Raw genomic sequence first — 20658 nt, 5'->3', positions numbered from 1 at the left:
CTAATGATTCCTCTGGCAGTCGCTTGGGCATTTGCAGTGCAGGCAAGGTGGCACTGCTGATGAAATCTGCTACGTGCAGACTTCAGCTTGCAACAACACAGCACAGTTTCAACACTGATGAGAAATACTCAGGCTGACGTTCTCAGGTAATTGGCTGTAGAAAGCCCACCTGTTTTTCAGATCCATGCTTTATTTATTTTTCTTTTTCTTGTTCAACTGCTCTAAATGCAGTGTGCATTTCTACGTAGTGTGGTAGCATGACTCTGGGACAGCAATAGAGGGAAAGTTTTGAGGATCTGAGCATCTCCTCCATCAGACACAGCCTTGTCTCACCCTGAATCGTGCCTCTACCACCAGCAGCTCCTGCTATATGTGTCAGAAGAGCTAAGCTCTTGATACATCTAACTTATGGAGCTGGAGCTTATTAAAGCAACTGGTACTATGGTTGTCACAGTGAACTGTACGAAATGATGGGGTGGCTGACTAGTGTGAACAACCAAATGTCCAAGTCAAAAGTAAAGAGACAGAGCCTGTGCCACAGCTTTCAGTACTGTGTGTGTACTGCAGGGAGTGAGGGTGGCTGCAGGAGCTGATCTGATGCAGCCCAGTCAGCGAGGGACAAAAACAAAGGAAGATGGGCAATGAATCTACCAGTGGTTGTGTCCTGTGCAGCATACAGACATCGAGATGGTTTGGAATCCCTCCCTCCAAACTCCAGTGGAGGCTGAGAAAATTGATTAAGCCTCCATAGACAGCAGTGTCTTTCTGAATTAAGGTGATGCGTCTGAATGTCTCATTAACGCTGCACGGCAGAGGACAATGATATCTGCATCCAAACCACTGAGTTGTACCACAACATGCCCGCTATCTCAGGGAGAGGTGAGGGAAGCAGAAAGGAGGAGCAGTTCATTGCATGGGGATGTTTTATCACCTCTCCTCTACCCTTCCCCAGTGAGCAGAGATTCTCCCGACCGCTCTTCGTTGTCTGTTTAAATCACATCAATTTAAAAGGGTTATAAGAGGCTGCATTTAATCAAAGCATTTGTTACATCCAGGTCTCCTTGTCCATCTCCTTTCCCAGATGTATGCAGAGAATTATCTCATCGGAGACCCGTTTCCCCTTGAGGACCCAAGGGGAATATCCACTTAACAATTAAAGAACAATTGGAGCTAAGAGGATGCTGGATGTCACCTCCTCAGAGCAGCCCAGCCCTGCCATCACCATCTGCCCTCCCTGCAGGCCTGAGCTCCCACAGCAGAGCTGGGTGCTGTGCTCAGATATTCACGAGAAGATCTCATCTAATGATACACAACAGCAGAGCAGACCGGGCCGCTTTTCCTTTCATGTCTTCCTCCCTGTAAGGAATGCAAACAGGAGGAATTTCAGAGGCGCGATGGAGACCTTGGCACACCCAAAGCCATTTCAGCACACTGAGGCTTCCAGGAGATGTCAGGACAACAGCAGTGTGTGTTGGTACAGCGTGAGCCATGACTGAGAGCTTTCAGCTGCCACTGCCATCCATGGAAGCCGTACATCCAGAGCCTCTGAACCGCGGCGACAATAAAACTGATGTGCAAAAAAACACCCACGATTCAAAACAAGTGCTCTACAGAGGGCAGTGAGTAATGCACATACAGCGCATTCACACATTTGGATTCGGCTGAAGTGCAGAGCCGCACCATGGTTTTATTTTGTTTTATTTGTAGGCAGGGCGGGCACACAGGTAAACACAGCCCGCCAAGAAACAGCGCGCCAACCCAGCGCGGCTCCGCAGCCGTTGCGCCCCCTGGCGGTGCGGCGGGCGAAGGGGGCTCACAGAGCGCATGCGCGGCGCGGGCTGAAGGGACTTCTCGCGAGATGCGGTGCGCGCTCGCTTCCCGCTCGCAAGATGGCGGCGCCCGCTGAGGGCCGGTTCCGCACGCGCGACGTGCTGCTGCCCGGCGGCCCGTCTGATTTCGGCTCGCTGTTGCTGTCGCCGCCGGTGCTGGCAGGACTGGAGGCGGCTGGGTTCCACAGGCCGTCGCCCGTCCAGCTGAAGGCCATCCCGCTGGGGCGCTGCGGGCTGGGTGAGTGGGGGGCCGCGCGGGGCCGGGAGCGGGGCTGGAGGAGCTGTGCTCCCTGACGTGTGTGGGCTCCTTCCAGATCTCATCGTGCAGGCAAAGTCCGGAACCGGTAAAACGTGCGTCTTCTCCACCATCGCCTTGGACGCGCTGCTGCTGGACAGCACGGCCACACAGGTGAGCCCCGGTAACAGAATCACAGAATGGCCAGGGTTGGAAAGGACCTCAAGGATCATGAAGCTCCAACACCCTGCCACATGCAGGGCCACCAACCATCCCACCTAATGCTGGACCAGGCTGCCCAGGGCCCCATCCAACCTTGAACACCTCCAGGGATGGACGGGGCATCCACAGCCTCTCTGGGCAGCTGTTCCACCACCTCACCACTCTCATAGCAAAGAACTTCCCCCTAACATCCAACCTCAATCTTCCCTCCCTCAACTTCAAACCATTTCCCCTCATCCTGCAGTTATTTCCCCTTTCAAAGAGTTGATTCCCCTCCTGTTTGTAGGCTCCCTTTAGGTACTGAAAGGCTGCAATGATTCACCCCCAGCCTTCTTTTCTCCAGCTGAACAAGCCCAGCTCCCTCAGCCTGTCTTTGTAGGGAGGTGCTGCAGCCCCCGATCATCTTTGTGGCTCTCTTCTGGACCCTCTCGAACAGCTCTGTGTCTTTCTTGTACTGGGATAAGTGTCTGGGCACTTAGTGAGTTGTATATAAACAGCAGTATTTGAAATTTGAACACCTCCCTGATGAGGACAGGCTGTGAGAGCTGGGGATTTTCAGTCTGGAGAACAAAAAGCTCCAAAAGGACCCTATAGCAGCCTTCCAGAGCCTGGAGGGTTCATACGGGAAAGCTGGGGAGGGAATTTTTGTAAGGGCGGAGGGGAAATGGCTTTAAACTGGAATAGAGAAAATTTAGATTAGATATTGGGAAGAAATTCTTTACTGTGAGGGTGGTGAGACACTGGAACAGGGGAGGTTGAGGATGTTCTCTCCCTGGAAGACCAGGCTGGATGGGGCTGTGAGCAACCTGGGCTAGTGGAAATGTCCCTGCCTATAGCAGGGGGTTGGGGACTAGATAGATGATCTTAAAGGTCCCTTCCAACCCAAACCATCCTATGATTCTAAATCATCACAACTTGATGTGCTTCAATCTTGCAAACTTGTGTGGCTTTCAAATACAGCTGTTTGTTACTCACAGGTTCTTATCTTGGCTCCCACACGAGAGATCGCTGTGCAGATTCATGCTGTTATCACAACAATTGGGATAAAAATGGAAGGTTTGGAATGCCATGTCTTCATTGGAGGGACTCCTTTGAGCCAGGACAAAGTCAGACTAAAGAAATGCCACATAGCAGTTGGCTCTCCAGGTATGGGCATGCTTCACTGAATGCTGTCTGTTACTTGATAGTACAGTAGTTGGTTCTTCTGAAGTCTAGATTCCTTTGAATCTCTCCTTTAATACTAAAAAAGGGGCAGTGCCAAAAACATTCAGACCAAATTGGTGTTTTCAGTGAGAGATTTTTCTAAATATGGATTTTTTTTTAAGGGTTAAAATTAATTTTACAAGGTGACCATTGAGAATCAATCCTTAGTTAATGGCAGGTTAGATTCTCTTTAGCTTAAACTTGGAGTTAATATTTGAGAAGCTCAGTTTGCTTTTTTTCTTCATATCTAGGTCGAATAAAGCAGCTCATAGAGTTGGACTACTTGAACACTGCCAGTATTCGGCTTTTTATTCTTGATGAAGCAGACAAGCTTCTGGAAGAAGGCAGCTTTCAGGAGCAAATCAAGTAAGAAAAATGCTTACCCGTTGTATTTATCTGCAGATTAGATCAATTTTTGTTAGTCATTCTCATTTTTGTCTCTCGTAGTTGGATTTACTCTTCGCTGCCAGCCAATAAACAGATGCTTGCTGTTTCAGCTACTTACCCTGAGTCATTAGCTAACGCATTGACAATGTACATGAGAGAGCCAACTTTTGTGAGGTTGAATCCTACTGATCCAAGTCTCATTGGTGAGTTGTGTTTATTGATCATGTTGTCAATAGATTGTGAACAGTGTACTGAGACCAAGGCATGTCTTCACAATTTTCAGATTCTTTCTGTGTTTCTTTCATGTAAGAAAAAACCTCTTGTGTAAGATTTTATTCGGTGGATGTGTTTGCATTTAAAAGTCTTTGTCAGCATGTCACAGCAGCTAAAACAGCAGCCTAGCCTTTTTTCTTTTTATGGAAATCCTTAATTTGGTGTCTTGGTTTCATGCTCAGGGTTGAAGCAGTATTACAAAATCGTGAATTCCCATCCACTTCCACATAAAACATTTGAGGAAAAAACCCAGCACCTGCAAGAGTTGTTCAGCAAGATTCCATTTAATCAAGCGTTAGTCTTCTCAAATTTGCATAGCAGGTAATAAATCCATTCAAGGATAAACTTCTGTACATCTTTTTTAACACTTTTTATAAAGGTCTCAAAGCAATATGCAAATTTCTGAAATACAGAGCTGAAATGTTGAAATAGTCTGAAATGTTACAGTAAAGCTTTAGCACAGAAATACCTCATACATTAGATTACAGTGAGTCCTGTTATCTGTTGCTCTTGTTCATTTATGAAGGGACTGTCCATAAGATGGTAGTGGAATTTTTGCCTATAAAGAACAGTGTTGTATTAAGAAATGTACACGGGCTGTTATATGTGCACTCTTAATGACTGTTTTCATTGTGTATATTCTATTAGAGCTCAACATCTAGCTGAAATACTAACATCCAGAGGCTTTCCTGCTGAGTGCATCTCAGGTAAGCCTGTTCAGAGCTTTCTGTTGGTTGAAATTGTGTGTAAATATGACCTAACATAAGAAAATACCTCTTGATCTTAAAAGCGTGATTTGCATGGCCTCTGCTTGAATTGAATAGCATTAGGGTCTCTAAGACTTCCACATTAGTTAAATTTTTGCATTGATGAAGCTTGTAGCCTTCTAATTTGTTTGAAAATCACATTATGAATACTTGGGCAAATGTTGTCCTGTTTGTTAAGGGTAAGGCTATATTTGCAGCTCGAAGCTGTATTTTTTGGGAATGCAGATAAAAAGATTTAAGTTCAATATTTCTGTTTTCTCTGTAAAAAGCTAACAGCTAGCTTTTAGTGTTCATTAGAAATCTTCCTCTCAATTTTTAATTCAGCAGCTTTTCATGGCTTATGGGTGGTGATATAAAAATTGGTCTGAAGTCTGTGTTATTCAAACACTTTAAGTATCTGTAGTGAGTTTCTTCTTTAAAATGAGCAAAATGGATAATTTTAATGTATTTTCAAACTTGTCTTGCTTATTATATTTACTCATTTAGAATTGATGTTTGAGGAAGTTTCAAGCTTGCCTCTCATGTCATCTATAGTTTATAAAGTAGAGTCTTCCAGGAGTTTTAGAGGCATAAAACTGTTGAACATTGAAGCCATTTGTTTTTTTTCCCCTAGGCAGCATGAACCAAAGCCAGAGGCTTGATGCTATGGCTAAACTAAAGCAATTCCACTGTAGAGTTCTGATTTCCACAGACTTGGTGAGTTACTATTTCATAGTGTACCTGTTGCAAATAAACCCATTTCAGAGAATTAATTTGACTAGAACATAAATTTGTTATTAAAATATTTGATTTGAGCACTGCTCAAGTTTGAAACTTAGTTGTCATCTATTCTCCTTCTGTTCCAAAAACAGTTGTAATTTTGCTGCTGAATGGCAGAAGTTTGCAGAGATTTCAGAGGAATAGGAATAGAGGTGTGTTTACTTTGGGTGGGAGCTGTGGGAAAGATTAGGCTTTCCTTAATGCACTATACTCACAGTACAGTTTCAAATAGAGCAGTGTTATGTTTGAAGTACTCAGCCTTTTTTTTTTTTTTTGCTGTTGATGTATTTCAGTTGGCTGCTGGTGGTTCTATCATGAAAAAAGTTACAACTTGCTGGCAGGTATTTTGATGCTTGGAAGAAACATGCTTGTTTGTACTGTCAGTACAAAAAGAAAAAAAGTGATCCATAATTTCTACATTCCAATGCAGGATGTCTGTTCTCCATGTAAACTCAGTGGAAAATTGTAGATTTTATAGTGTGTTGCAACAGTTTGAGTTACTACATGAGCAGTTGTTCGCAAATGTGGTGCAGTACATAAACAACTGAATGGCCTTGAAAAGATATGAATCCCCTTTTGTCTTTGTTTTCTCAAGACATCTCGTGGAATTGATGCTGAAAAAGTGAATCTGGTCATCAATCTGGATGTCCCTGTGGATTGGGAAACATACATGCATCGTATTGGCAGAGCTGGGCGCTTTGGTAAAAAACAGTCATATGGATTTCTTGAGGTTGCAGCAGTTCTTCTGGGTCTAGTTAGGTGATTATACTTTGTTTTCTACCACAGGAACTTTAGGCTTATCTGTGACATACTGCTGCCGTGGAGAGGAAGAAAACATGATGATGAAAATTGCTCAGAAATGTAACCTACGGCTTCTTCCTTTACCTGGTATGTTCTGTCCTGTGAATGCAGCTGTATATTTTTTCCCTATTGATTTCTTTCTGCTGTTCATTCAAGACTTCAGGTAACAGCTGTTTGACATGAATATTTGCTGTAATTGAACTAACTTTGGTACAGTCAGGATTTTTATCCTCAGTGCTTGTGACCACTTGTGTAACTGCTGTAATTATGCAAAGGAATAGAAAATGTCTGTAGTGCATGTCTGTAGGTGAAGATAGGAACTTGAAATCCAGCTGTTTCTTATGCAACTACAGAACTCCTGGAACTTCAGAAACTTAGTATTAAGCCTATCAGCGAGGCTTACGAGACTGTAAGATAGAATAGAAGGAAAGAATAATAGAAACAGTCAAAGATCCTTCTAGCACAGCAGAGGAATGATATTCTGCTAGAATTGTAGCACTTCACCTTCTTAAAACTTTTTCAATTTTTTACCTGATTAAAAATGGAAATGAAAAATAGTTCACTAATGCAGTACGTACTGTATTAATTAGCTTCCTGATGCCTCCTATGAAGAAAGCATTCTTTATATTTGAGCTTTTTCAAGAAGTGAAGGCATTGGTTTGCACTTTTAATTTTACATATCTTAACATCTTATCTGCATATTACTTCAGTACTTATTTGAATTCCAGAAGGAAAAATGCACTTAATCGAGTGCTTGCTTGTTTCCCTTTTGTGCAGAGCCTATTCCTCCTGGAATGATGGATCAGTTTGAAGATGGGGAGGTTGAAGTCAAACCTGTTGTACACACAGGCGCTTCAGTAAATTCTGACACTGTGTGTCTTAAACCACAAGAACCAGTACTTCAGCCTGTCCAAAATAATTCTGCAAAGGTACCTCAGCCTCATTCTAATCTTCCAATTGGTAGTTCTTCTGTAGAGAAGCCAAAAAATGTTTTGGAACAAAAGCAGGTGAAAAAGTACACAAATTCTGCCAAGGTGGAAAAAAGCAGCAGAAACTCCAAAACCTCCAGTTGCAATGCAGAGCAGAAGAGTCAAGTAGAAACTGTCTCCAGAGTGGCTGGGCAGAGTAACACAGAAGTTCCAGATGAGGAAGCCTTAAAAAGAAATCTGCCCAGAATTCCATGCTTATCATCTTACAAAGACCAACAGAACAGTCCTTGGAACTTTTCAGAGTTTGTTGAAGACTATGAATACTTTATTAAAGAAGGGTTGGAGAGAGATGTTGAAATTTTAAGAAGCTATTCAGGCCCAGGAGATAAATGTGAACTCCCCAGAAATGGTGGTATAGAGTGGAAAGAGGTGGAACATAATAGAGACACGGTAGCAAATGACGTTCTGTCTGATGTCAGTGATGCTTCATACACTTCAAGGGCTTCCTCTCACAGTAGTGGAAATAACTCATGCTTTGAAGCATTTTCAGACAGGCAGGCAAAAAATGCTGTCCCCACTGCCTGTCAGAGTCTTAAAGGCTTTTGTCCCACGCCAGGGAAGCTGAAGGAGCTATCACAAGCCCCAAAGCAAAATCAGGTGAAAAAGAAAGCTCTGAAACAAAATGCTAAAGAAAAGAAAAAACATTCCCATCAGTACCCTAATCCTGCCCCAAGAAAAACTGGAGATGACTGCTCCTGTGGCTCTTGGGATGATGGTGTTCCTGGCTTTCCTCACGAGGCATGGACTTATGAAGACTACTGGAAATCTTACTATCAAGCATGGCAGAACTACTATGCTGCAGTTTCTCACTTTCACTACAGGAAAAGTTACAGACACTTGATGTGGATGAATGCTTATGTCAACTCAGTCTACTTTCAGGAACTGCTGGAAAGTGGTGATTAATGTACTGACATTGTTTGAGTAAACTGTCTTTTTCATAAGCAGGATGTGTCTAGGTAAATGTTTTATATGCATTGCAGCAGTGGTGTTACCAGTTGTTAATAAAATGAAATGGCAGACAACTAAATGTTCAGTTGCAGTCTTTAAATTACTAAGTAAACAAAAGGTGAGTCAGTTGCTTCCATGTGAGAAACCTCAGTAAGGAGAAAATGCAAAACAAGCCCAGCTTTCTCTACGTGATTTTCTTCCCTGTGACTTTTGGCTGAAGATGAATTCACAGTGAAGCTACAGAAGTTTGCTTATTGTCAGAGATCATCCTCTTTGTAATTCTTAACCAGAAGGCACTGGTAATATACCAGTTGATAGTAGCAGACGAAAACCTGCATCTCAATACCTGTATTGCTAATTTAAGTGCAGTTAATTAACACTGCTTAAATAACATTTCTAGAGCTAGATGAATGGCAAGCTGTGCAGTCGGGGATGGTTTAATTATGTATGAGATGTGCAGCTACTTTCCTCAGAGTGCAGCAGTATCAGACTTGCCATGCTTACAGAAAAGATTTAATTAGAAGGAAATTACCTGTTAGTTCTAAATCTAATTTGTATTTCCTGTTTTGGTTGCCCTGTTTTTTATGTAGCTGTCTGCAAGCAGGACAAGATGAAAGTAGTGGCTGGCTTAGGCTATTGACACAAGACTGACTTCACACTCATTTTGGAACTTCATTTTTAGTACGTGTGAGATCACAGAACCAGATCTCTGTAGCTCGTTCAATTGATTTTGCTACGTTCATCAGAGCAGGTGTGTGATTTGCTGCTTTTTTTCTTTTCATGATCAGAGTAAGATTGATTGGAATTCCTTCAGTGAAAGCACTATTTCCTACCTGCTATGACTTGTACTTCCAAGGAGGACTTTTTCTTGTATTTGGTGAAATGAATGTCTTCAAGGATACTTGATTGCTCACCTCTAGCTACTTCCAAATCAATTTTGGGAAATACAATACACTTCTGTGAATAAATTTTGTTGCTTGTGAGAGTTCTTAATGTTGCAATAATCCCATGCAAATCCCTGGTGTCCCTGGCAGCACTTTAAACAGTTTTGTGTAATTGTGGATATCTGCATTTCATGCTGTGTCTTTTGGGCTGTCAGAAGAACCTCAGGATTGCTTTAGCTTATGAGTGGCATAGGAAGTCAGAGGGTTAATTAAGAAAGATTCACCTGTTGTCTCTTTTTTCAGTTGGGGAAATGGTTCCCCCTTGTGGGTGTCTTGCTTTACTACAAGAAAAGGTAAATGCAGCTGCTGCTTGGGTGTTAGTTTACATAGTAAGTAATTTTAAATATTATTTTTTTTAAATGCCTCTAAGCGATTCTTCCTAGTATAATCAAGATTAGAGCAATGCTGTTTTTTTTTTTTATTTCCATCTGAAACAAACTGACCCATCTGAAATACAGATTGTTAGCCTTGACCTAACAGGAACTCCCAAGACCAGAGTGCCTTTGAAAGGAAAGGCATAATGTGTGCTTTTAACTGTTAACTCAGGACTATTTTTGTCTTTTCCTTCCTCTGCCGTACTCCACTGTACCACAACAAACTACCACAGCAAGAGGGCTCTCCTGCATCACATCTGCATGATCTGAGTGTTTTGTTCTTGTTTCCAACATGAAGATTGCTGCAGGTCTTAACAATCAAAAGGAGGTAGCTGGTAAAGTCTCCCTTAGGTATGTGCTTTAATGCTGTCCTGCAGCATCTCTTATCTCACTGTTCTTGTCAACTCTTGCTGAAGTAAGACTTATTAGTGTTTCATTGCAACTCAGATTGCTGAGATCATCACCCAGCGCTCTCCAAAGAACTCCCAAAATTCTTTGTAAGAAATCTACAGCATCATCTTGGTATTTGTGGCACATACTCTGTTTAATCCAGATTGGATACATCAGGTACAGCAGTGGCACAAGACTCAATACTGTAAATGATATACAAGTTTCAACATATGCACTACAATTCCAAAAGAAGACAACAGGAAACTTGGTTCTTCTAGAAAGTTGTTCTCAAATGAAGCTACCTGCAGTTGTATACGGTACATTTTGTATCTGTCCTCTGATGTTTGTAAGCAAAGCCCACTTATAGTACGAAAATAGAAAATAATAAGGTCGAGAGCTTCTCATAACATAAAACTCCTAAAGAAATACTATTGGAATGCCTTATTAATTTATCAAAAATATACCATCACCCGCGTTTTGTCAGACACCTCATTGGTCCAAGGAGCCTTTAGGAGCTCCCAGTCATGGCTGTGACAGAACTGAGAAGAACATGGGATAAGGTGAACTCCTCACCCATGCAGCTGTGTAACCTCCTGTGACTAGCACTAGTTTTAATTGAAACCAAAAGTAAACACGTGCACACATATACATATGAAAGTAACAGACTATTGGCTGAGATCAAAACTCAGGAAGGAATTTTCTCGAGGTCTTTGTCACCTGGTCTTTTGAACGATCCACCCATGATTTTTTCTGGCACAGTGTTTTTTTTTTGCATTCTGACAATAGTAGCAGTACTTTTCTGGTATGCTTTCTCCGGTTTTCTCTCTGGTGTTCTGGAGGTTTTGTGAACTGAGCTTCATCTATTTCTTGTAAAATTGGCAAAGAGAGGTGAGATGACTTCTTCGACATCGTTTAGTGATTCATCAAGACAATGAAGAATAGAACATAGGTTCCTGAGGCTAACTCTCCTGCTCCAATCAGTATGCACACTGCATTGTGTTTGCTTTTAAAGTTTTCAAAGTATAAAACCTTTGTAAGAGCATTTATAGCATCCAGAAACACGAAGGCTAAAAACTCAAGTTAGCTAGCGCAGTTGCTTCATGTGTTGTAGAAAGTCTTTTTTAAATGGTTATAATCTTTAATTAGGATAGATTTCATTGGTAAGTTATGTGGGAGAGGCGTGTTATTTATCGAATATTAAAAGCAGAATGAAGTCTTCATTTCAAAGCTGTTGCTGTTTGTAAGCCATCCATGACTGCTGACTTTGTAGCTCTGTGGCTGTTTGACATAAATAACGTATTAAAACAAGGGAGCTTGTAACCCATAAATTAAAGCTGATTTTTAATGTACCAAGTCCAATTTGTAATATATGTAAGCTACAGCACGTTTATGACCTCTGTACTAAAAAAAGCCAAATACTGGGAGAAACTTTGCTTCCCTTAGCTGGTATTGATGCACATCCCTAAGGCTGTCTAATCTGGAATGATAGGTGCTGGTTTGCAGCATATTATCAACTATTTCAAGTGAAGCAAATAGCTTTGATTCAAATTTACTATTTCTGGAAACTGAAGAGGAATGTAATTCTGTGAGGTTTCAGTTTGAATTACGTATTATTTATCCCACACTAAAGCCATGTGTGTTACTTAGTTTACCTTTTTCCATTATGTTTGTACAATGATAATTATTGACATTAAAAAGGTAGCTTTCTCACCCTCTGGAAAAGAGAATAATTTTAAAAGGTATGAAAGAGTATAATGGTAATAAAGGAAGGGAGAATAAGAACTATGGCTGAACAGCAAGGGAAAACTCTTTGCCATTGAGATGTATTAGTCTGGAATAAGCTCTGCAGGAAAGCAGTGGGAGCCCTTTCCATGGAGAATTTGAAATGTGCAGAAAGCAGTGTGATATATTGCAGGGAAGGATCTTCTGCTAGTGGGGATTTTGAAGGAAAAATTGGATTTTGGAATGAATAGGCAGAAGTTAAAGTCCAGATGGGAAAGGTGCTTCTCATCATTCTTTGCCAGTTGGGTGTATTTCCTCCTATTAGCAATGCAGTGCCAGGTGGGATGAGGGTGAACCTATAGAATACGCTGAAAATCTGTGGAAATACTTTTCCCTCAGAAGATGGTTTTGAAAAGAAGCAAAATGCTTAGACAAAGGTGTTGCTTCTGTAACATTTTTAGTATTGCTTTACAAAAGACTGGAAAAAACAATCCCCTTCTACTTGCTTTACGTGCAAACAATTTGTTTTTATCGTTTTTCTTTCTTTATGAAAAAAAAGAAAAATAAAATTTTGCAAGAAATTAGAGGGGGAGGGGTAAGGTTTTCACAATGAACTGCTAATGTTCTGTTGCCTTTTTGCTGAGCAGTCCCACTGATCAGACTGTGTTCTACCTTTCAGAAAGGTATCAGGACTGGAACCTATCTGTGTTTCTGGATACTCCTCCTGGAGGCAGCCCACAACTGAAGACTCCCCCCCTTCCATAAGCATCAGGAATGATAAGGATTGCAGGGGTATGTGCTTTTTTTTTGTATCCATAGCAGTGTATGAGTTTGGCCCTGGGCATGCATGGTAGTGGGGAGAGCGATGCAGGTAAGGCAGGACAATAATGGGAACCACTGGAGAGAATGACTCGAGTCCTTCTGCTAAAGTTCTGGTCTAGGAATTTACAGGATTGACTTGGCTTTATCACAGCAATGCTTTATACGTTGCTATTTAAAGACTACGAAGAGCCCTGCAGTTCAGTAAAGCTAATTGCTTCCTTTCACTGTAGGAAAAAGTAGCTGTTGTACAGTTCCCATGCTCTTGTGTGCAAATGCCTCTTCCCTGCATTTCATTTGAGGGATGTTATGTCATGCCCTACCAACCACTGATATGCTGGCGATAGATTCTTGTCTTTGCTGTTTCAATGAATGCACAGTGCTCCCATAATGAGGATATAGCTGTGTTGGGCAATCCAGGGAGGTTTTGTACAAGCATGTTTTTAAGTGCTTTTGGAAGCATTACTCATTCTGCTTCAAATCGGCCTATAAAGGGAGCTAATGTCTCAATTAAAAATATTTTTAGCCCTATTCCTCTAGGCTCAGACTTCCTTCATTCTGCCTGTCTTTGTCCTCTGAAAGTCTGTGCTGAGTACTGTCTGCGTTGGGCAGCATGTGCTGAGTTAATGGTAGAAGAGGCAAGGCAAATCTTTTTGAGCAAGGATGGTGCTGCCTTCAACTGGGACATAGCAGCCAGCCAGAAACCCAAGGACTGGCTTTCCTCCTTCTGATGTAACCTCTTTAAAAATGTTGATTTTTTTTTTTTTGAAAGCATTTGATCGATAACAATGAAATCCACCAGTTGTGCTTTAGGCAGGGGTTGCTGTGATTGCTATTTACAGATCAAGAAATGGATGAACAGAGCTGGTGTCCCATTTACCACTCCGTAGTGAATCGAGAAAAAGAAAGGCAGCACTGAGAATCCCTGCTGAGTCCCTGTCTCTTTGCAATTGTTTACTCCTGTGCATTGGAAGGAACACTGTACCCTGTCCACACGGTGGCATTTAATGCTCATTCTGTGCCAGTGTAAATGAGATTGCGAGGTGGAAAGTGGTGGAGAGCGAGGCCTCTGATCTACAAGGCTGAGGGTGTTCAGATGGGGAGCAGATATGATGACAAATAATGAAATTCAATAAAGCAAAGGAAGATTAAATTAAAACATCAAGAAAAATTCAATCATGGTAAGATTAACTGCAGTATAACCTCCTACAGGAAGCAGCGAAGGCAGAGCACTTTAATCATTTAAAACAGGACTGAAGGTAGTTTTGGGTAACATATTACAGCACCGGGGTCAATGACTATAAGCTGATGCAGCTACTGAAGGCTTTGCCACAGCCCTAATATTCCTAGAATGTTGGAGGTTCCTAAGGAAGGTATTGAGTCAATGCATGAGCCGTCTACTTCATAGACTAACAGCTTAGGAGTGCTAACAAAGCAGCTTGCTAGCTTGTCTAAGTCAGCATGTAGGTCTATTTATCTATACGTGTATGTGTCTGCATTTATTTATACGTGTATGCATATGTGTATATCAATATTACGTCAGGATAGGTTATGACAGATGTTAAAAAAAAAATAAAAACCAACCAAAAAAGGCATCCCTTTGCTGAATCAGCCTCAGACGTGCTCGGAGTTGTGAGCTCTGTAGTGCTGGTAAAATCACTGTTCAGAAACAAGGTAGTTGAAATCTATTCTATTGCAGGCTGTCGGGGACTGGGTTGGTTGCCATCTGTGGGGGTGTGGATTGGGCCTTGAAGGATGTTGTGCATAACCACAATAATTAGCCAGGCAGTGGATGACAGGAGGGGCTCAGGGAACGAGGGGTGCGTGATGTGTTCGCATTCTGCCCTTCATGCTTTGTATGGAAAGGGACTTGGGAAAGGCAGAATGGAAGAAAAGAAATGTTGTTACTCTTAGAGGGGAAAATGAGTTATGATTTGGGACCACAGATTTCCTGATAACAAAACATTCCTAGAAAGAGCTTAGAAAGAGGGGTTAGGACTGACCACACCTTAGCTAACTGGATTAGCTTCCTATCAGGGGGCAGTACCACACAGTGTTACTTACAGGTTTTGGTTGCCTAGAAGTACATGAATTTTCTCAAACCAACTGTAGAATTGAGAAAAGAAAATGCTGTCTGTAGCACATTTTATCAAATGCTTTCCAAAATCCAGTGCTGCTCCCACTTCTCTGGTGGGTGCATGCTGTACATCCTGCGCTGGGAATGGGAAACTAAAATTGCTAACCTAATCTACCCCCAAAATCAGTGCAACCCAGAAGTCATTGATGAGACAACTGGAGCACCTAGACTGTGAAAAAGCCAAATACCTCTCTGTCCATGCAAGATATTTGGCTCTGGGGTTAATTATTATCAAGTATAGATCCAGATGTTATTTGGCTACTATTTACAATGGGTTGTATGTTCAGTGCTAGCAAAGAAATTCAGTATATAGAAAACAAAAATAAAAATGCATGGGCATACATTACAAGAAACCTCTGTCAGACTTAATAATGCTTGATGCAGCTGAGTTCAGTGTTTTCTCATTCTTTGCCATTTGTGTGTACAGTATTAAAAAAAAAATCCTATTTTTTTTTTTTCCTTTTTAAAAATACAGAAGTGGTAGTCTAGTCACATCTTACAAGTAAGTGATAACAAAAATAGAAAGCAGATACCCATGTGGGACTAAAACTCTACTGCAGCCTTTTTGTTTGTTTGTTTCTTGTCACAAATATGTTTTCACAGACAATAATTAGCAGACAAACACACTGTTTGCAATTGCACTGTATTGACTTAAAAGGCGGATACAAAAGTGTCTAAATAAAGAATGCCATCCAGGGTGAAGTAGTTGTGTGTGTGTGTGTGCACGTATGTGCTGGCACATGTTTGTGTTTTTCCTACTGTGCACCCAGTGATGACAGCATGCTCTACCCTTTGAAATGCAGTGCTGCTCTGACGTGGCTCTGCTGCACACTCGCACTCACACACACACAGGGATGGGGATAGGTTTCTGTGACAGGTGGCTTCTTTGTCTAAATCTTTTCCTATAAAAGAAAAAAAAAAAAAATGTGAAGTTTTGGTTGGCTTAAAGGTTCTGCTCCATGAAGAAAAAAAAAAATTCACAAAATCCATTGTTTTTCACCTTTTTCAGTCATTTCCTCATGAATAAATATTATCCATTAAAAACCTTTAAAAAGGTGCTGCGATACACAGTGTTATATTTCTATTTTCTTTATTACTCTCTTGTTGCCACGACGGTTCTTTCCCTTCAGCCTCCACAGGTGCTTTCTGCCCTGTCCCACAGCACAACGCGCTCTCCACGTGGGTTTTACTGTTAACAAGGCTCTTCCTCCCTCTCCTTATCCTTCCTCAGTCCCACAGCATGTCCTTGAGTCTGAAGAAAGCTGCCTCGTTGGGTCTCCATCGCTAACCCAACGACCAGCCAGCAGGTTCATCCATCCAGGCACGATTTGCAGCAAGAAAGGAACATGGAGGTGTGGAGGGAGAGGGGCACCGGTCTTTCAGCCGCCTTCCGTGCATGAGACATCTTACAAGGCAGAGACCTTGACTATGTTGCTTGTGGTGGTGGTAGAAATGTTCGTGGAGTGGCCAGGGCTGCTGGGTGGAGGTCTGCTCTCACCTTCTGGTGTGAGCGCCGGCGGCGTGGGGATGCTGATGATGGCTGTGGTTATCTGGGCGGCTTTGCAGTTCGGTCGCAGCCCATCATCTGATTTCATGTTGAGACTGGAACGACTGGAAAACAGATTTAGTGGTTTGGCCCTTTTAAAAACCAGGCAGCAGAGAGGAGAGGAATGGTGTTTATTCTCAAGCAATGCCTTATTCCTCTGAAAGAAGGGCACCGGAATACTCATACGAATCCACTTAAATGCTCCCCCAGGTCCCTGCCAGGTGCTGTTCATTTTTGCCTACTTTACACTAAGCTTATTTAATACTCCTCATGGTTAGGTACAGCTTTTCACAGGGCAGATTGTTTCGTGTTTCCATTTCATTCTTGTATATACATTCAATGTATAATTAAGAGGATATCTAAACACACCATACAGTGCGCTCCATCTTTTCGGAGCACAGGTAGTTCTTTCTGAGAAAGAGATGTTGTCTTCCTTGCTTTCCGAATGCCTCTTTTAAAATTGCTGTCCCTTGATCTTTTCTATTTTTTTTTCATCTCTGTGGTAGTTTCAAGGATCTGGCAGCTGGGAGCATTCTTATTAGATCTGCATCAATTGCATCCTATAATTAATTACGGAGTGAAAATGATAGGTTGATTTCTGTGCATCTGCACAGCTACTGGAGTCTGCTATTACCAGCCCAACATGTTCATTTGAAACACAAGGCCTGTCCTTTTAAAATACAAAGCTCCCAGTTGGAAAGCTATTGCTGTTGTTATCTCACCAAGTGAGTCACCAAGAGGATGTTTTTTGATCTCTCAAGCATCCCAGGAACACCACAGAACCCATTCTGCTCCCTGGCTGCCTCAGTCATAAGCAGAGAGTGGGACAGCATTAAGGACTGGGAGGTTCTGTCAGTGGTAAGCACACACCCAGTGCATTGCATGCCTCTAAAGCTCACCCAGTGAGTTGCATCCCACGTGAAAAACAACTCAGAGGTTTTTTTTGATGACTTTTCCTGCCTGTTCTTTCACGGTTTGGTAAGCAAGTGAAACAGCAGTGTTGACATTTAAAATATAATCACTGGCATCACACAGCACCCACATGGGATAGGTTCTCATTCCCCTGAATTACTGTTTCAGGTGCTGGTTTAAACTGCTGTCATTTTTAAACTGCAGCAGCCGAAGACTTGTTCTGTGCTTATTCATTCATAATGCATTCTCTGGAATACCTTTATTACTTCTACCTGGTATGAAGTATCTGCTTTTTGCCCTAAAGGCATCTTTGTTTCAATTTCCAGATCCCTGTGATAAGAGTGGGGAGGGGAAAAACAGTAGGTTCACAAACAGCCCAGTGCTCAAGAACCCTGATGGGCTGAGGGAATTTATTAAGTGTAGTGGAGATGCTAATCATGGCCTGAAGCAGTGATGGAGCACCTGGTGGGAAGGCAGGGCCAACCCAGGGGGGCTCAGGTGCATGCAATACAGTGCACCTGGGTGACCAGAAGGGATGGAGCTGGGATCCACCCCTTCCCAGACCTCATTTAAGGGTTGGCAGTGGAGGCAAGGGGATCTTGCTGGAGATCTGTGTGTGCCTGAGGTCTTCTAAAGGTAAGTGGTTTCTTTCCTTTGTTTTTTTGTGCTAATGGCTGTTGTATTTGAGCAAGCCATTGAGCAAGGGACTTTGCTGTTTTGACGTCGTTGCTGTGCTTTCCATTGTGTTGCAGCAAGTCATTTTGTAATTGTGAGAGATGTATAGTGAGGAAATGGTTTTTCAGCAAGTAAAAACCGTGTAAAATGATGCTATTTCAAAATTTTCTATCAAAAGAGAAGTTTCTGTGCCTCTGTTACTAAACACCTCCTTAGGTGAAAGCCATTAAGACACTATTATGGAGTTTCTCCTTATTTGTTTCTCAGGTGTGATTCAGACCTGGGTAATGAAAATGAGTGAACTGAGTGTCCCTGGTGGACTGAGTCAGTGTGTTCAGCTGGTTGTCCTTGCCTGCTCCAGCACTGGGCTGGCTGGGAGCTGGGCTGCAGTGTGGTCCTCCACCACTGGTGTCTAGCTCAGAGCTGGCAACTGCTGGCTCCTGCCTGTGCAATTAGCCTTTCATAGACTGAAATTGATTCTTCTATGTTTAGTCCGGTCAGAAAGAGCTGCTATAGAGTCTAGCTTTCACTTGGTTCCCCCCAGAGCAGTTATAGAGGAAAGTTATGAACCGCTTTCCTTGGGCTATCATTAGAGGCAGGAAGACGAAGATGTTTCTAGCTCAGACCCTTCTGCTCAGCTGGAAAACAGCTCTCTACAACTTGCTCAAACATACTTTTGAGTAACGTACCCGAGGAGGTCGCACGCAGCAGCACTGAGAGCCTACAGACCATACCTGGTAGTAAGTGAGGGCTGCTCACTGCACTGGATGTGGATGGTGCTGAGCTCCTGCATGCTGCGGAGGCGGGTGGCTGGCACACTGGAGTTGGGAAGGTGCGTGGTCTTCTTGTTACGGCGAGAACAGCAAGAGGTGGTCAGGCCGTGGTGACTTGATAAGGAGGGGCTCCGAGAAGATGGGTAGTTTTGCATTGAGCTCTCCATGCAGTTCTGCTCGAACAGTTGCTCGTCTATGAACTCGTGGTTCTGGCAGGGAAAAGAACAGTGCCATTACTCTCTGGTAGCAGTAACAGCTGTGACCCAGCAGCAGGTTGTTTTCAACAGCACCTTTTGCTAGGTCGATGGGATCAGACCCTTGTCTTTGTGAGATGCTCTCTGCCTGTGCCTGAAACTATTTGCAATAGGCAGATCTGAAAATGAATAACTGCTCACTGCAACCAAGAAAAGACTTTGCTGTCCTGCGTCAGTAGGGGAATAAGAGAAACTGCTCCAACGACAGAAGCATGACAGTCTGTCAGTGCTGCCTCACTTACGCAGCCTGAGCTGGTTAACATATTGTCTAATTTTCCTGTTATTTTTGTATCTGGCTTCTGGAAGTGGTGGTATGCAGTGCTATGCAATTATTAAACCCCAGAGATGAGGAGGTTCAGGATTTTTTTTTTCTTTTTGTGCATGGGGACTGGATCACATTGGGTTGGGAGGACCATCTTACCTATATACTATTTACAGGATGGGGCTTGTATTGGTGCAAAGCATACCTGCAGTTCGTTAGGAGCTGCTATTAACTGAGTGGAAATAAACACGGCAGCTGAGAGCAGGAAGCATGTAGAGGAAGGAAGGGAATTCATAAAGCTGCATCTGTAAGGAGTTTTTGTGCTAAGGGACAACACAGCCTGAAAGAAAGAACTCTCACGCACGTACATGAACACTCAAGTTCTTCTAACGTACATACTTTATCCAGTACGTACTTTATCCAGCCCCTGTCAGCATCAGGAAGGATGGGAAACAACAGCAACCATGGTGAAAGCAGCCACCCGTTTTCACTGGAGCAACTAACAACTCTCAAAGGAAACGAGCACTGGGAAGCAGGAAGAGCCACGTGCACAAACTCCCAAAGACCAGGAACGAGAAAGGAAGCCAACGCTCTCAAGACACATCACATAGATCATAGAGAAAACAAATTGAATTAAAAAGGAAATACCTTGATGGTGGAAGTTCGTACAGATAACAGGGGATCATCCACAAGATAGGACAATCCCTACGGGACAACATGCCAACAAAAGATAAAAACACATTTGATTGTCCATTCCGGCATTCAGAAATTTAGTGCCAGCACTGCAAATGTTGTCTCAGCATTCCAGCCGGCTTGTTCAAGTTTGAATGGGCAACTGGACCTTCTCTTTGCCAAACCTTGCTTGAATCAGACCCCTTTGTTCCTTCCTTCTCACGTTTCTGATAACAAATTTCTTGTTTTGATGCTTTAAGAGCCAAAGGAGAACAAAGTTTCAGCTTCTGATTCTCAGGTAGCCAATTGGAATTGCACTGCCATTGGATCTCCAATGGATTTGAGTTTTGGTTGTGCTCTGTGGAAACACAGGTGAAAGGTTTGGGTTGAAAGACTGCATTCAGCATTTGGAGAAAATATGGCCTGGGAATATCCACGTTCAATCCAGGGATCAGAAGGAATGGAAAACTCTTTCTTTGAGCAAACTCCATCTGTTGTACTAATATGACAAAGTAGCCTTTATGAAGGCAGCTGCAAGTAATTTAGAGTCACTTTGTCATCATTTACACCAGATTTCTGAGACATTCAGTTGTAAGACTGTATGCTCACGAGGCTGGAGATGCCATGACAGTAAATAATGCACCTGAGGGATCTTTCTGCCTACTCTGGGGAGAGGTGAATTGCCCATTGAAACAAGTTTGCAATCATTCCATTCCTGCAACTTCGTCACAAAATGACTCTTCAGTGTTTAAAAATTCTTTTCCT

At 42.5% G+C, this 20658-nt stretch overlaps 2 protein-coding genes and 1 long non-coding RNA gene across 6 annotated transcripts in view; 2 read left to right on the top strand and 1 right to left on the bottom strand.

Annotated features, from left to right (window-relative positions):
- Positions 1 to 1853: 1853 nt before the first annotated feature.
- On the top strand, positions 1854 to 8492 carry DDX20 (DEAD-box helicase 20). Its single transcript, XM_031605943.2, has 11 exons — positions 1854 to 2067; positions 2144 to 2238; positions 3264 to 3432; positions 3741 to 3855; positions 3937 to 4079; positions 4332 to 4470; positions 4798 to 4856; positions 5530 to 5612; positions 6271 to 6376; positions 6462 to 6563; positions 7254 to 8492. Exons 1-11 carry the CDS (start codon positions 1890 to 1892, stop codon positions 8366 to 8368), a joined length of 2304 nt encoding a protein of 767 aa, XP_031461803.2. The 5' UTR covers positions 1854 to 1889; the 3' UTR covers positions 8369 to 8492.
- A 3988-nt stretch (positions 8493 to 12480) lies between these two features.
- The window catches only part of LOC149915038 (uncharacterized), an 82564-nt gene continuing 74386 nt past the window's right edge, over positions 12481 to 20658 (top strand). Inside the window, exon 1 of the long non-coding RNA XR_016459834.1 lies at positions 12481 to 12635. This is a non-coding gene — a long non-coding RNA (uncharacterized LOC149915038). The remainder of the gene's footprint in view (positions 12636 to 20658) is intronic.
- KCND3 (potassium voltage-gated channel subfamily D member 3) overlaps positions 15334 to 20658 on the bottom strand; it is a 94192-nt gene continuing 88867 nt past the window's right edge. For 3 of the 4 annotated variants that reach the window (XM_090124411.1, XM_090124410.1, XM_090124412.1), the window contains exons 6-8: positions 19870 to 19926; positions 18667 to 18914; positions 15334 to 16410 (exon numbers count right to left, since the gene is read on the bottom strand). In XM_090124411.1, coding sequence (XP_089980537.1) covers positions 16206 to 16410; positions 18667 to 18914; positions 19870 to 19926 — 510 coding nt within the window. In that variant the 3' untranslated portion in view covers positions 15334 to 16205. The remainder of the gene's footprint in view (positions 16411 to 18666; positions 18915 to 19869; positions 19927 to 20658) is intronic. The other variant, XM_090124413.1, reaches the window with a different exon arrangement.

Source organism: Phasianus colchicus, chromosome 25, assembly GCF_987193195.1.
Source record: "Phasianus colchicus chromosome 25, bPhaCol1.hap1.1, whole genome shotgun sequence".
Lineage (NCBI taxonomy): Eukaryota > Metazoa > Chordata > Aves > Galliformes > Phasianidae > Phasianus > Phasianus colchicus.
This window is presented reverse-complemented; position numbering and strand designations above follow the sequence as displayed.